Genomic DNA, 16,869 nt, shown 5'->3' with positions numbered 1-16,869 from the left:
CATAACCTAGCAGGGTGGAGGGTAACCTGGTGACTCCTTGGGAGGAGCCAGTCCCGCCCCCAACACACACATCCATCGGACGTGCCCTGGGTCTTACCCGAGCTGCTGCCACCACAGCCATGCACTTTTCCCACCAGGTGCTGGGGTGCGTGCGCAGAGCGGCTGTTAACATCTGGGCGCACAGCTCTGAATGTTCAATGTGAGTGACAGGTACATGCCCCACCCCTCCCTGATCTCCTTTGCAGTGCAAAATCCCAAACATTTTTAGCCATTTAAAAAAGCCAGCCCGATGGAGATTTAATAAGTGAAAAGGACGACATGTCCGGGAAAAACCGGACGTATTGTAACCCTACATAAATGTAAGACCAATCTCCACAGCCTAGGTATGTGCAAGACACACACTGGCGCTCCACGTGGCTTCCAAAGAGGGCCTGGTTGCAGTGGGTGGGGTTTGGCTCCAGGAACAGTGCCTCAGGTGGAAGGGGTGGAGCTGGGGTTGGGGGCTGGGCTTTACCCACCTATGCCTACCTCCAGCCTATGGATGCTGTGACATGATGACGTTACTCTGCTATCCCACAGGAACTTTTCTTTTTTAGAGAGAGAGAGAGAGAGATTAGATTGACAACTTTTGAATAAGTAAACTTGCAAGACAACATGACAGATGAAAAGGAAGCTACACTAGCAAACTCCTCTCCTTTCTTTAGGGATAATAGTTGCTTCAGGAAAATGATGATTTTAGGAAAAGGAAGTCAGCCAGGTAAGAATATAACAAAGAAAAAAGAGAAACTGGAGCTTGCAGGTTTCTTAGCTAAGAGAATAAGACATCTTTAAAACATGCATTGTCTGATTCGAGGCACAGAAAGGCAAAGCCAAAAGAAAACGATGTCTCTTGTAAGCAGGTCTCAGAGAAGAGTAATCTTAGCATTCATAAGGCCCTTTCCTCAGGGCCCTGGTTCAGAGCTCCTAGAATGAAAGGCAATAAACAAAAATATCTGGACCCTCTCAGGCTAGTCCCATTCCAGCAGACCAGGCATCCTACAGAGTCACTAAGGGTATGTCTACACTACTACCCTAGTTCAAACTAGGGTGGTAATGTAGGCAACTGGAGTTGCAAATGAAGCCCGGGATTTGAATTTCCCGCGCTTCATTTGCATATCGCCGGGCGCCGCCATTTTTAAATGTCCACTAGTGCGGACTCCGTGCCGCGCGGCTACACGCGGCACGGACTAGGTAGTTCGGACTAGGAATTAATTTACTGGGGTGGTGACATGGCATAGTGTATCGCCAGCCTCCGGTAGTGAAAGCAACTTACAATTTCTTACGGGCACTGTCCTATTGCAACCCAAGTCTCTGCCAGCTCTTTAAAAAGCTCCCTGCTGGCTTTTGTCATAGCTCAGACAGCTCTTGGTGGAACTGCACACCAGAGTACACCCTGCCTACTTTCCCCTCTGCCAGCCTCACTCCCATGCTGCTGCTGGCAATGTGGCTTTGCAGAGTACCCAGAGAACATGGGTGTAGCACTTGCCTGCAAAGATGGAGAGCAGTGTTCCCTCTAAGCTGCAGGGCCGCACAGCTTCACAGGTGATGAATCAGCCCCGCCCTGTAAAAGGCTCAGGGCTTCCTGCCTGGAGTTGACTGACTGGGCGGAGCTGATTCATCACCTGCGAAGCTGTGCTGCCCTACAGCTTAGAGGGAACACAGATGGAGAGCCCTGCCTGGTGCAAATCCAAAGCTGGGGACTGCCTCCTCCACACCAATCCAGCCCTCCCAAGCACCCAGCTGCCAGCCAGGGGCTATCCCTTTGAATCCAACCCCTTCCCAAACTTACCTGCCAGCATAAAAATACTCCATCGGGATTGTTCCCCCAGCAGCCAGACCCCCCCGGGCTGGCACACATTTGCTCTGGATAGATAGGATGCCTTGTCAAGTGCAGGATGCACCCTAGGAATTGCCCCCTCCACCACGCGCCTCCTAGGGACTGCCCCCAGCAACTGTTTTTGGCATCCAACCTGCCTAAAGACTGCCCCCATCCAGGGATTGAGTCCCAGTATGTAATCCCCACTCATCCAGGGTGTCCTCCTACCTCCAGTCTGTCTCCTATGCACCAGCTGCATCTCCTTGCCCCTGTTCACTGCACCACCCTCCTGTGCCTGCTGGTCTCCTACCTTGGCTGCAAGTAGCTCAACAATGCACCTTTCCTTCACCAGCTGCTGCTTTAGTAATAGGGGCACTGGACCCGCTGACCTGTGGGATACGAGGGCACTGGTCATCCTGGCCTCCTACTAATGCTGCGGGGCCTGATCCTGCACTACCCCATTTTTTACACACACACAAGTCTGCTGGTCCCCTTGTGAGGCGTCTGTTCAGAGCCTGGGGCTTTCCTCCTCTTCCACCATGTGGCTTCTCTCCACATCTCCTCCCATCCCCCGTGTGGCTTCCCCTCCCCTGGCATGGCATCTCCTCCCCACACAGCTTCTGCTGGAGCCAGCACCGTTGCTGGAGTGGGAGTGGAGCCATAGAGGCAGAGGTCTCCTCTCCACTCCCAGTCTGCAGGACAAAGCCCTCAGTTAGTGGCTAGCTGCTGGCCAAGAGAAGCACTTTAGAGGGAAGGGAAAGGGAGAAGCCCTGCCGGCAGGAGAGAGCAGCCCCAGGGAAGGGCTGGAGAGGAACCAGGCATAGGGTACCATATTTGAACTTTCAAAAAAGAGGACGCTCCTGAGAGGGGATGTATCTGCATCAGTATCTATCAACTCATGTTGTACTAATGTGTTATTTACACTACCTCTCAGGAGTGTCCTCTTTTTTGAAAGTTTAAATATGGTAACCCTAACCAGGCAGCAGAGGTGACACAGGGGCATATAAGCACATGGGCTGCCTAGGAGCACCCAAAAATTTGGTGCCTGCACATTTTCAGGTACCCTACCTACCTGCATATTTCATGTATAACTAGGGATTGTCTTGATGTCTGGGGCAGGTGCCCCACCTACCCTGCCCTATTTATGGCCCTGAGGCTACCACATGGGCCACAGCTGTGTGCTGACTGAGCTGCAGGTTGGGAACCACTGACCTAGGCAAAAGTCCCCCCTGACTTTGCTTAATTAGGGGCTGCAGGACAAGTCTGGTGTCTTATGCTTTTGAATATTTTAGTAGTGGAACAAGACCAGTGAAGCGTTTAGTGTCACTGCACTTTCTTTCAGCCAAAACATCTGAAGACATCAGGAAGCTATGAGGGTACCAGGGCTGCTAGCAAGATTGGGCCACCATGTGTAAAGTGAGACCAGGAGGTTTGAACATTTAAGATTGTTATAAAATACGACGCATTTCAATGCTTGGCACAAAGGCCAATTAATGTTTGTTGCATTACAGCTGCACAAACACCTTCAGGTTAAACACACTGAGGAAATTTCTGCTGTCATTTACATCTGTGCAGCCCCATTGATCTCAGGGCAGAACGTAGCCTTCTGCCTTCAGTCTCTAGCAATGGTGCACTCAGTTCCCTAAACCACTTATTTCTGTTGATTAGTTACACACATTTTATCCGCTTTTCCCCGGTAACCAGAAGGAAACATTAGAAAGGGGAAACAGAAAGGTTAGTCAAGCTCCTGTAGAAGCGCTGCTGCTTCCAGCCTTTCTAGCAGCTCCACTACTCAGCAACAATCGCAATTGTGCTCTTCACTTACTGGTTGCCATTATGCTCTATTTCTGTGGCATGTGTACAGTTGGCAGTGCAATCAGGTTAAGTGTGCACCACAGGTGTGCACAGCTGGCCATTAAAGCAAAGGAAAACACACAAGCAAAAAGAGAAAAAAGTTTCAGTTTATATAATTTCATTTTAAAAATACTGTCTTGAGGAGTGGTAGAGATGTAGCCGTGTTAGTCTGGGGTAGCTGAAGCAAAATGCAGGACAATGTAGCACTTTAAAGACTAACAAGATGGTTTATTAGATGATGAGCTTTCGTGGGCCAGACCCACTTCCTCAGATCAAATAATGGAAGAAAACAGTCACAACCATATATACCAAAGGATACAAAAAAAGTAGGGATATTAGATCCTGTGTAATTGAATAATTGTCTGATCGCATCAAATGTTAGCCGTTAGACAACTATTTAATACTCCCCAGGGACAGGGCCAGCAGCCAGTGCACTCCTGGGGAGCCCCCTGCCATCCCACGCTGCTGCCTCTGATACAATTTAAAAACCAGCTCCCCGCACAGACCAGCTCCCGCCTGCCATCCCACACTGTTGCCTTTGATACAGAGGCAGCAGCATGTGGCGGCAGCAGCCTCTGTCTGCAGGAGGCCCAAGCTCCCCACAGGCAGAGGCTCTGCTAGCATCAAACGGAGCAGACTTTGTCCTCAGTGAGCCTGGGCAGCCTATCCTGCCTCCCCCTTCTCCGTCCCACACTGCTGCCTCTAATAGAGCTGGCAGAACTGGTGCTCATGGGGAGCCTGTAGTGGATGTTGGTGACCACTACAGCTATGCAGAGAGTGCTCTCCGAAAAAGACTGCTTATGTGCATGGGGGTAGCCTGGGAATCCTCCATGGAGATCTCTAGGAAGCTCTCATAGAAGTGCTCTGCAATCCTTTGTGGGTTTCTGGGGAGGACTCCCTTCTTTCATTCAACACAGCTGGACACTTTCCCATGCCTGTCCAGTCTTAACTCTGCTGGCATTATTGCAGCAACAGCATTTTCATCGTAAGGACCAGGTCTGTACCCAGACACTTGCAGCATCTACTCCCTTGCCACTTCTCTTACCCTCAGGAGAGTGATATCGCATAGGGCCACCCAGGGGAAATGGGGGAAGTTTCAAATGCTAGCTCTTAAACCACAAACAAGTTCAACAAGTAACCACTCCCCGAGTTTGGTGAAATTGGAGTCACATAACAATGGGTTCTCAAACATGCCATGGTTGTGGTTGGGAGGGATCACAGGATATTGCAAGCAGCACTGAAAAAAGGGGAAGGGGTGGTGGCTTCCTATATGTCTCCCTTCTCCCCATGCTGGTGCCCACCACAGTTAGGGAATCCTATCACGGCAAAACGGTCCACTGTGTTGCTCAGAGTCACTGCCCTTCTTAGCAGACTCCTGTTAGTGGCCCTGCAAACTTGTATCACAACAGATGCCACCGTAGATTTATCCTCTCCAGACTGATGCCCTACTGGATGCTAGCAGTCTGGCATTGCAAGCTTCCACCGAGCTATTGCTACTCACTTCTCCATTCTAGAGATGCTCTCATTTTAGTACTGCTGCACTTCAAAGCTGGGGAAAGCTCTTCACACAGTTCCTAGAGAACGGTCTTAGGCTTTTGAAAGTTCTGCAGCTGCTGCTCATCATCCCATGATGCATAATGATGCAGTCCCATCAGTCAGTGCTTGTTTCCCATGTCCAGAAATGGTGCTCAGCTGTGTCAAGGTGATGCAACTGTCACCAGAAAGTGTGAATTGCTCCGCTCTATGTCTTCCAGCAGTAACCTCACATCGTTCCATGCCGTGGCTCCGGTATCAGCTGTGTAAATACCACAGGATGAGGCACAAGGTGTTTGTAATGCTCAGTGTACAACAGAGTGGGGTCCATCCTTATCATGCCATGGTGTCTGTGTGGGTAACCCAGATTACAAAAAACGCCTGAAAAATGCTTGGTTTGTTTCCTGTTCATTTCAGTGAGGGAGCAAGGAAGGGAGGGAGGGAAGTGCACAATGGGAGGCTAACGCCATGTTTCCATAGCCACCATTATCAATTTTTTTCACCCCATAAGGCAATGCAAGCCAAAACTCACAATTCCACTCAGCTACGCACACTGTGGGACAATTACCCAGAATGCAGTGCTCTGCATCGAAGCAAGCCCTGCTAGTGAAGATGTGCTCTGCTGACACAATGAGTGCAATGTGGGCACTCAAGATCGACTTGCTTAAATCAGAAGCTTGATGTTGACTAACATAAAACTATCTCTGTAGTATAGACATGGCCTTAGGAATATTAGTAAGAGCATATCAACCGATGTGTCGTGGTCATAGATATAAAGGCAGTTGACTTAAAGCTTAATACTACCAGCTTAAATTACCCCTGAACACCAATAAGGAAGTTTACTGAGCACTGGTGTAACATACTCTCTGTGATCAACTCCACTAAGCATTCAGGCCATTACAAGCCACAGAAGCTATAGCTTCTGAGTACAGCTGGTTGGAACGTTTTGACTATGTATATTTTTGTCAAAATATGTTGTTCTGTCAAAGCTGAAACATTTTGTGGAGACACTGATTTCAGCAGAGCCTTCAACTGGACAGTTTCTGAGGTGCAGGGTGGAACAGCTGATTGCATCTGACAAGGGGGGGAAATGGGTGGGGAATAAAAAACTGATAATTTCCATCCAAAAATGAACATGTTGAGACAATTCTATTTCATAAAAATGTTCAAAAAGTTTTGTGTTCATTCCTGTGTGGAACAAAAAACAAATGTAGAAACTTAAAAGTAGTCACAAAATGGAATTGTTCCCCAGACAGGCCTTCTTCTGAGCAAGTGCAAGAATCTAATCCAGTGTCAAAGAGACATCAGTAATTGTGGCAAGGTACGCATCTAGGAGAAATGACCAAATTCTTCTCTCCAAACACAGATGGAAATGTCAATAAGGCCTCCATCTTTCAGTGGAAAATGAATCACGTACCATATAGTTTACACATAGGAGCCTTTAAAATGATACCTGATATCAGTCATGGAAGATTCCATTGTCTTTTTTAAAGAGTAGGTACTTGCCCAAGTGTCCTTAGACAACATTTTCCATTCTCCTTTGTAAATGTTGTTTAGTGCGAGGAGAATTGGAAACTGTCACCAAGGACACTGGGGCAAATACACTTTAAAAAAGCACAATGGGATTTTCCATGGCTGGCATACCAAGTGGCTGTTTTGCTCCATTCCAGAGATAGCTGCATTTCAATGCTGGTATGTAGTTTATTGTTTTGGAAACAAGGTAGTAGAAGCAATCTTCCTAATTGTGGAAGTAGACCCTTAAGATGTTGAAGTTTACAGGATCTTTTGAAAAAGGCTTCTGTTTTCGAAAGAACTGCGTCTAGACTGCGGTTTCAATTTCGAAATAGCACTTTTTTGAAAGCACACCATGATGCAATTATGCAAATGAAGTGCGGGAAATTCAAATCCCAGCTTCATTTGCAATACTGATGTGCCTAATTTACATCCCTCTGTTGAAAGAGGGATGTAGTCTAGACACAACCACTAATTCAAACAGAGAGGGCTCCTCCATCCATGTTGGTAGTCCTGCTCCTCAGGAGGAGTAAGGGAAGCTGACGGGAGCTTTTGCTCCCATCAACCTCCTGCTGTGTGGACCATGTGAAAACGTGATTTAAGATACACTAACTAGTTATGTAATTAATGTAGCTGGAGTTGCATGTTTTAAGTCCACTTTCCCCTTTAGATTTAGGGCTGGTCTACACTAATGTTAGACATCTAGCCCACAAGGGTGTGCTGAAGATTAAAAGTGTTTATGTAGAGTTTTGAATATGTACAGTGCTATATTAATGCCAGATACAATTTTGTTGTTCTGTACGGCATGCAGTAGTTTTTTTAATTATGGCCCCCTCTAGATCTGTTTCCTCTTTCAGTACATGTTAATGCCCCTCTCAGATCAGTATCCACAATACTTTTCAGCTTGTCGGAGTATACAGCTATGTATTAATCAATAAGCTAATCTGTTTCTTTCTGTCTAGCAGAGATTCTACCAGCAAACATGCATGAAGTTTTCTAATAATAAAGAATTCTGGGAAAGGCAACTCCAAAGGACATCAGGAAAATAACAAGTGACAGATTTGTGTCACCTAAGACAAAGTATGGCCGTGAATATTATCATTCTTTTCTATGTAACATAAGTGAAGACTGATTAGGTGTCACATAATATTCATATTATCTCTGATATCAGTACACAGTAAGGATTGACAATAAGCAGTATAATGGAAGATTATTCCATCTTCCATCTGTTAAAATGCTTTCCTATTTTGAGTCTAGAGCTTAATGGTGTGTGTTAGTCTCTAATCCTGTATATCAACATCTTCTCAGTATTGGAAGTATTAATAGTGCCATTTTTGCATCTATGGCTAACATGACAGGTCGAGGACAACATTTCCCTATGTTACTTTCTCTTTTCATATATTTATACTTTAGTGATGAGAATACTTCTAGAGCTAAATGGTGCATACAAAAATCTCTCTCTCTCTCTTTCTGTGTAATTATGTGTGTGTGTATATATATATATATATATATATATATATATATATATATATATATATAATTTGTGTGTGTGTTTTGGCTATTTAGCAGGAATCTCAAGTTTGCTGTAAATGTAAATATGGAGGTAGACTTAAAACCATTCTAATGCCTTTTAAATAGTACCAGTTTTCAGGGAGATTTTTCTAAGTTATAAGTATTCAGCCATTATCTGCCTTCTGGATTATCAGAGCTGCTGAGAAGCCACAGCTGTCATAGCCAGTGATGGAGTTTTTGGGTGCTCAGAAGCTCTAAAAATGAAGCCTTATAATTGTTTTATATGAGTGAATGGAACCATGAGGAAAACTGGTGTAAGCTCTTGAACTTTATGGCTACGTCTACATGGGCAGCTTCTTGCGCAATAACTCTTTTGTGGAAGAGTTCTTGTGCAAAAACTCTTCCAAAAGAGAGCGTCTACACTGGCATGTGCTTTTGCACAAGAGCATCCATGCCCAGTGTAGATGCTCTCTTGTGCAAGAAAGCTTTGATGGTCATTTAAACCATAAGGCTTTCTTGCACAAGAAATTCATGTTGCCTGTCTATACTGGCCTTTTGCGCAAGAACAGTTGTGCAAGAGGGCTTATTCCTGAGCAGGAGCATCATAGTTCTTGCACAAGAAGCCCTGATTTTACACAGTAGAACGTCAGTTTACTTGCGCAAGAACACACGGCCTGTGTAGACAGGCAGCAAGTTTTTGCACAAGAGCAGCCTCTTTGGCACAAGATCACGCCAGTGAAGACAAAGCCTATGTGTCTAGTCTAATCTAAAGTAATCTCATCTAATGTGTGTTTTATATCACTGCCCATCTCTTCAGTATCTGAACAATTTATAAAATTTATAAAATAATTAATTAAGTCCCTAAAATCCAGTTTCCAACATACATGTTAGGTGTGATTTTCAAATGCACTCATTGGTGGTCTGACTGCTCCCATTGAAGTCAAAGATACAATTTCTATTGAAGTCAACGGGAGCAGTGAGAGTTAAGCTAATGATGAACACATTTGACAAATCCTACCCCAATCTATCTGCCTGTCTAATTTTTTGTACCACACTCATCTGTGTTAAAGGACACTGTTGCAAAATTGTAAAATAAACATCTCTCAGATTAACCCTCCTACCCCTAACGTATGAGGAGCATCATAAACCACAACACTAAAGCTACGTCTACACTGGCCAGTCTTGAATATCACCGTGCCTCATTTGCATACTTAATGAGCCGCCATTTTGCACAAGGGCCTTTTGAGCAAGAAGGAGCAGTTTACACTCCTCCTTCTTGCGCAAAAACCCCCTCTTGTGCAAGAGCTGGTCTGCTGCTTATTTTCAGGCAGAACAGCTCTTGTGCAAAAGCTCCTTGAGCAAAATGGTGGCTCATTAAGTATGCAAATTAAGCGTGGCAATATTCATCGCCGTGCCTCATTTGTATATGTTCTTGTGCAAGACTGGCCAGTGTAGACATAGCCAGGATGTAAGTGTGAATATATGACTCAGAATATGAACAAATATAGACTATGAAGGTGAGGGAAATCCTTGTGTCTTCTTGTGTCCTAAACTCTGCCCATCCTTTATGATAATTCATGTAAATGAAGAGACGTTTTAGAAAAATCGTTGTTTGGTAGGGACATTTAGACGGCCCAGATATTCATCTGGTGTAAACCCATGTAGCTCTATTGACTTTAATGGACCTATACTCACATTAGCTGAGGATCTGCCCCAAATGTATGCCATATTTCCTGTTGCCAGGTACAACATCTTTCTCAGCCATACTGGTAACAAAGAGTATTTATAATTTTAACTGAGTATGATCCTAGGCTGATGCAAGTCATAAATAATAATAGGCCTCCCTTCAGCATATGATTCACCAGTTAGCAATTGTTGATTTTTCTGGGTTCTTGCTTTCTCTGATTTCTTTGATTCTCACAATCACTGCTGTTTTCAGTAACCCGCTGATTAAAAGAGGGCAAGACTCCTCTGGTATTATACACTCAATATAGCCCCATGTAGCTGAAGGTTTTGGACGACATCTGAAATATTCAGCCAACTCAGGATTAGGTAATTAAGAGATCCATAGGAGCTACATATGGACACTGGGGCTATTACAGCACTGCAGATACCTGAAGGTGTAGGTTAACTGAATGTGGCATAGCAGGGTTTGTGTGACTCATTTCTATCAGTTCGGCTGCACAGATTACTCCAGAAAGTAATCCAGTAGTCTGTAATTGTTACAGTAGCAGTAGCCTTTCTCCTTTCCCAGAGGGCAGAGTGAGGAAGAGTGACAGGGAACCTGCGACTTGTGAACTATTTATTAGGGAAACTTTTTGCATAGTGCTGTTAATTTGAATGTTTTAATGATTGTGCAAATATTTTGTTAGCTTCATGGCGTACTAAACAGCACTCAGATCCACCAAAATCTGGAGGTGTCTTGTCCAGACTTTTCCAATTATCTGAATGGGCTCTTACTCATAGAATCATAGGACTAGAAGGGACCTCTAGAAGTTTTCTAGAGTAGTCCCCTACATTCAAGGCAGTATTATTTAGACCATCCCTGATAGGTGTTTGTCAATAAGGGCTTCAGTGTAGACGTAGCCTAGAAGTAAAAAGAGAATGCAGGCAGAAGCCCATCAACAGAGTGGAGATATCCTGTTTATTGCACCCAGTGTAGCATGTATAATTACCTACCCTATGGACAGGTAGCATATGTGTGCATTTGATGCAAGGAGGTCCTGACCCTCAGGGACCATGTACAGGCTTTGGAGACCAGATGGCTAAACTGGAAGAACTAAGGGAGGCAGAGAGGCAGACAGATGAGACTCTCTGGGAGACAGTAGAGCAGTCCCACCTCCCGGCAGACAGCCTCTGCGCTGTTGAGGAGGATGACAATCTAAGAAAGGAGAACATCTATCTGGAGTAGAGGGAAGTGATCCCATCTTCCTTCCAGATGATGCTGTGGTATCCTCTCACACTGACGATACCTCTCTGGGGGTGGGGGAGGGACTCTAGTTATTAGGAAGAGACGTGTGTTAGTAATGGGGGATCTGATCATTAGAAATATAGACTGCTGGGTTTGTGATGACCAGGAGAACTGCATGGTGACTTGCCTGCCTGGTGCACGGGTTGTGGATTTCTTGAGACGTCTTGATAGACTTATGTGTAGTGCTGGAGAGAAGCACATGGATCAGATAGAGACATCTCTTAGGGAAGGATCTATTAAGAGACATTCTCTAATGAGGAGAGAATTGAAAATGATAGAATACAGGTAGGATCTGATGAGAAACAGTCAAATGAAAGAAGTCCCCTTGAACCACATCATGTAATGGCAGATAGCTAAAAAGTGTTAAGGTTTTTAAGTGCTTGTATACAAATCCTAGATGTCTAAGTAATAATATGGGTGAATTAGAGTTCCTCATATTAAAGGAGGACACTGATCTAATAGGAATCACAGAAAAGGTATAATGAAGATAATCAATGGGACACAGTCATACCAGGGTACAAAATATATTGGAAGGACAGAACAGGTTATACTGGTGGGAGAGTGGCACTATTTATGAAAAAAAAAGCATAGAATCAAATGAAGTAAAAATCTTTAATGAACCAAATTGTACCATCAAATCTCTATGGACGGTAATTCCATGCTCTAATAATATGTATATAGCAGTAGGGATATATTACTGACCAGCTGACCAGGATGGTGATAGTGACTGTGAAATGCTAGGGGAGATGAGAAAGACTATAAACATAAAAAAAATCAAATAGTGGGGGATTTCAACTATCCGCATTCACTGGGTACATGTAACCTCAGGATGGGATGCAGAGATAAGGTTTCTTGACATCTTATATTATTGCTTCTTGGAGCAGTTGGTTCCGGAACCCACAAAACGATAGGCAATTCTTGATTTAGTCCTACGCGTAGCACAGAATCTGGTCCAGGAGGTGAATATAGCTGGACCACTTGGAAATAGTGAATTATTAAATGTAATGTCCCTATGGTGGGAAAAACACCACAGCACCCAAACACCATAGCATTTAATTTCAGAAAGGGGAATTACACAAAATGAGGAAGTTAGTTAAACAGAAAGTAAAGGTATAGTATCAAAAGTGAAATCCCTGCAAGCTGCATGGAAAATTTTTAGACACCATAATAGAGGTTCAAATATCAATGGCTATTAGCCAGGATGGGTAAGAATGGTGTCCCTAGCCTCTGTTTCTCTGGAATTGGGAGATAGGGAAAGGATCACGTGAGGATTACTTGTTGTGATTCCTTCCTTTGGAGCATCTGGCATTGGCCACTGTCAGCAGACAGGATACTGGGCTAAATGGACCTTTGGTCTGACCCAATATGGCTGGTCTTATGTTCTTAACTTAAGTGTATACCCCAAATTAAAAAAACACAGTAAGAGAACCAAAAAAGAGTGCCACTGTCGCTTAACCAAGTGAAAGAAGCAATGAGAAATAAAAAGGCATTTTATAAAAAGTGGAAGTTAAATCCTAGTGAGGAAAATAGAAAGGAGCATAAACTCTGGCAAATGAAGTGTAAAAATATAATTAGGAAGGCCAAAAAGGAATTTGAAGACCATCTAGCCAAAAACTCAAAGTAATAGTTTAAGTACATCAGAAGCAGGAAGCCTACTAAACAAACTCCTAGATTGGAGAGGGAGGGGTGAGATGGAGTTTGGACGGGGAAGGGATTTGGGTTCTGGGCACCACCAAAATTTCTGCAACCCTTCCACCCCTGAACACTATAATAAAGCAATCCAACTGAAAATGCAGTGTATCAGTGTAATAGGCCTTGGCATAAGAGTTATAAATCTTTTAGGCCTTGGAAATGTAAGATATATTCATCAGACAGAGGATGTATCAGCTATTGAACTGATATTAAACTTTGGTCTTTGCCATTTACAGTTTGAATTGAACAAGAGCTATTCATGATGACTTCAACAAAGAGTACTTGTGGATAATCACAAAAGCTGTGTGTAGTTTGAACCATAATAATCTATAAATAATTCTTGCAACACTAGAATGAAATCTTCAGTCTCACGTACAACAGACCAAGTGAAAATAAATCTGGTTGTCAGCAGACATACAAATGTCTACACACATCTTGTGGAGCACATGACAGATGATCTCAAGTATGCTGTTATGATATTAAAAATTGAATATAATTCTTGAGATGGTGCCATAACAATGCCATCAGAACTCTGTGTATCTCTAGAACATGTGTGAATTAGCCACTGGAGCTGGCAGTGTAGGTTTCCACACAAAGCCTACCAGTATGCCTTACTGCTGATTTGTAGAGACCATATCTAGGATTGAGGAGAGTTCAGCTTCTGTAATGATGTATTTCTTAGTCTCTTTGACTTACATAAAAAAGAGAGAGAGAGAGAGAGAGAATTAGGCCCCAGTCCTGCAAAGACTTCTCCAAATGCTTAACTTTAAGCATATGAGCATTAACTTGAGCGGGACTATTGGTATGTGTAGGGTTAGGTTTTAAGTGATCATCCCAGTTAATGGTGATTTTTATTATGCAAATGACTGGCCGCTTGCTATGTGACTAAAGCCAACTCATATCGTATAGGCCACCAAAAAGAAATCAGAAATAACTTAGTCAATAGTGATCTTGACTGGGATTGGATAAAAGATCTATGAAAGACTATATATGTCTGTATTTCATATCCTGAGCTATCTAGACACCATTATGGAAAGTGTTAATCAGACTTAACTGAATACGTTTTATAAGGCAAAGTACATTTATTTTAGAATACTTGCTGCAGTATTAACTAATTATTACAACTACAAGAGAACATTATAATTCATAGCACATAAGATAGACTACTGAATGTTGCTGTGATCCTGTTTAAAGTATTTATATCACAGTGAAATTTAAGTTATTTTTATTTGTTTGCTTTTTAATAAATATACATCAAATATTTTACTGGAAAAAGACTAAGTTCTGTATGGTCACATCTTACAAATTTCATTGTGCATTAGTATTGGCTGATTTTACAGTTGTATATGTTATTGATTTTTTTATACTTCTCTAAAAATAAATCATATACATATTGGCATTGTTGGTAAAGATTTATAATTGTGAAATTTCTAATACAGAACTGACAGGCCTACATTATGTAAGTTAATTATTTTTATACTTTAGTATGAAGCAGATGTCAAAAAAAGTGTTATGCTATTTTATGAAGGCACAGAAATTACTATGCAGCTGAAGCATTATAATTTTGTGCTTAAAGAGTTCTTCCTCCATTAGTATCTAGTGTTAAATCCTGAGAAATCAAGCTTGGAGATCTCCTTCTCATTAGAAAAGGTGGTTCGGTCTATGCGAGAACTGGGACTTCCAACTTTACTCAGCCAGGATTTCCTGAAAAAAACAAATAAATAAAATTAAAAGTGTGTTAGAATAAAATGAATGATGTCTGGGATATTTGTGCTTCTGTCATGTTTTCTACAGAAGGAGCTTTTGAAGGTCAGCTTTTCAATGAGGAAATTAGTCCTAATAAAATGGTTTCCAAATATGTTATCTCCCTCTGCTTTTCTCTTTAAAAGAAAGATAAAACTATTTAAATAGTAAATAAAATGGTCGGTGTTTAAAAATACATTGTAGCACATAATTTACAATTAAGTCTGCACTCTGAACAAAGTTTTGGCTGAAGTAGGCTCCTTAAAGCTACATTATTAAAATGAGTACTCAGTTACACCTATTTAAATTATCTCAGGAGTAGCAGTGTTAGTCTGTAAGGGTATATCTACACAGCAAAGTTATTTCAAAATAACTTTCCTAGCGTCTACACAAGCCAACCGCTATTTCCAGATTAAATCGAAATAGCAGAGTGCTTATTTCAAATTTGGTAAACCTCATTCCACAAGGAATAACACATAATTCGAAATAGCTATTGCTAAATAAGTGCTGTGTAGACACTTATTTCGAAATAGGGGGCCTCCAGCCTTCCCAGGGTGCCCTGGTGGCTACTCCAGCCTTACCCAAGAACACTCCTCTCCCTCCCCCCCGGAGCCCTTAAAGGGGTTGACTCTGGTCACAGTGCCTGTGCCAGCTCCAAACCTGCCAGCCCAGAGCCAGCAGTCACTGCCGTGACCAAGTGGCCCCAAAACATGAACCAGCAAGCCACTGGCAGCCAGCCCTCCACCGCTCCCCAGGAGCAGTCTGCCAGCTCCCAGGAGCCTGCCAGGCCCCGGAGAAGGTGGGCGTCTTCCTGGTCCAGGGTGGAAATCATGGACCTTATTCAAGTTGGGGGAGGGATGCCCCCAACGTCCATGATCTCCGTACTAGACGGAGGAACGCAGTCGTCTATGGCAGGATAGTTGCCAGCCTGGCCACCAAAGGCCACATGCGAACCCAGGAGCAGGTCTGCATGACAATCAAGTTGGTTCGGCAAGACCCCTAACCCTGAGCCCTGAGCTTCCCCACCCCCTTCTTCCCCTGGCTTCCCCCTTCCAGCTCCCTCCTCCCAGGTTTCCCCCTCCTCTCTCCCACCCTCTGTTCTTCCCTCTCCCGCCTCCTTTCCCCAGTCTCACCAGAGTTTCATTCCCTCCCTACCAGTTTTGTTAAATAAAGAGACTTTGTGTTCATGAAAATACGTGTATTTTATTTTACATCAGGAAAGGGGGCTAGGGAGGGGTAAGTGGAAGGATGTGAGGAAGGAAAGAGGCACAAGCCCAAGGGAGGCTCTTAATGCTCCTCAGGGTAGAAGCTCTCCCACAGGGCTTCCTGGATACTGACAGCCCCCCGATGGACCTCCCGGATGGCAGCCTGCAGAAAGTGCAGCCAGGCTCATAGCAATGCGTCCAAGAGAAGCACCAGGGTGCCCAGGGGCAGCTCCGGCTCCATGCTGCAGAGTGCTGTGGTGTCCCGAGAGAGGGCAACCAGAGCACGCAGAGACAAAATACTTTGCTGTCCCTCATTGAGGTATACAAGCAAGCAGGGAAACCTGAGAACTGGCTGTCTGGGGGATCCTTTAAGCACAGACCTCAGATAGCTTCAGGCAGCAACCCCACACAGTAAGTCCTGACCTGGTGCCCTGCTGGAACTGGTTCCGGCCAGCCTTAAATGCAATTCAAGAGTCCACTCAGTGTGGACGCACTATTTCGAAATAGCAAAACGCTATTTCAAAATGCATCTTGTGTGTAGACGCGTTATTTCGAAATAAGCTATTTCAAAATAACTATTTAGAAATAAGATATTTCGAAATAACACTGTTGTGTAGACATACCCTAACTTTTTTAAAAGAGCATAAAAAATGAGTGATCTTGTAGCTGCTTGGAGACTAACAAAAACATATAAATAGTATCTTGAGCTTTCAGGATTTGCTCCAATCCCACAGACAGAGACAAACACCTACAGGTTCTCTATCAGACACTCTTAAAACTTAAATACCCACATGGGGAAGTGAAAAAACAGATTGACAGGGCCAGACGTGTACTCAGGCATCAGCTTCTTCAAGATAAGCCCAACAAGGAAAATAACAGAACACCGCTAGTCATCACTGACAGCCCCCAATGTAAACCTCTCCAGAGCATCAATGACAATCTACAGTTGTTTTTTATCCTGGAAAACAATCCCTCACTCTCACAGGCCTTGG

At 43.7% G+C, this 16,869-nt stretch overlaps 1 protein-coding gene across 4 annotated transcripts in view; it reads right to left on the bottom strand.

Moving 5' to 3' along the window:
* Positions 1 to 13,991: 13,991 nt before the first annotated feature.
* ACYP2 (acylphosphatase 2) overlaps positions 13,992 to 16,869 on the bottom strand; it is a 94,254-nt gene continuing 91,376 nt past the window's right edge. For all 4 annotated transcript variants that reach the window (XR_012902986.1, XR_001368205.3, XM_075925479.1 and 1 more), the window contains one exon: positions 13,992 to 14,633. Coding sequence is in view for 2 of the 4 variants with exons in the window: in XM_075925479.1 (XP_075781594.1) it covers positions 14,519 to 14,633 (115 nt within the window). In the remaining 2 variants the exon portion in view is untranslated. The remainder of the gene's footprint in view (positions 14,634 to 16,869) is intronic.

The sequence above is a fragment of the Pelodiscus sinensis genome, chromosome 3 (genome assembly GCF_049634645.1).
Source record: "Pelodiscus sinensis isolate JC-2024 chromosome 3, ASM4963464v1, whole genome shotgun sequence".
Taxonomy (NCBI): Eukaryota; Metazoa; Chordata; order Testudines; family Trionychidae; genus Pelodiscus; species Pelodiscus sinensis.
Note: the sequence above shows the minus strand (reverse complement) of the source record. Positions and strands in the feature narration are given on the sequence as shown.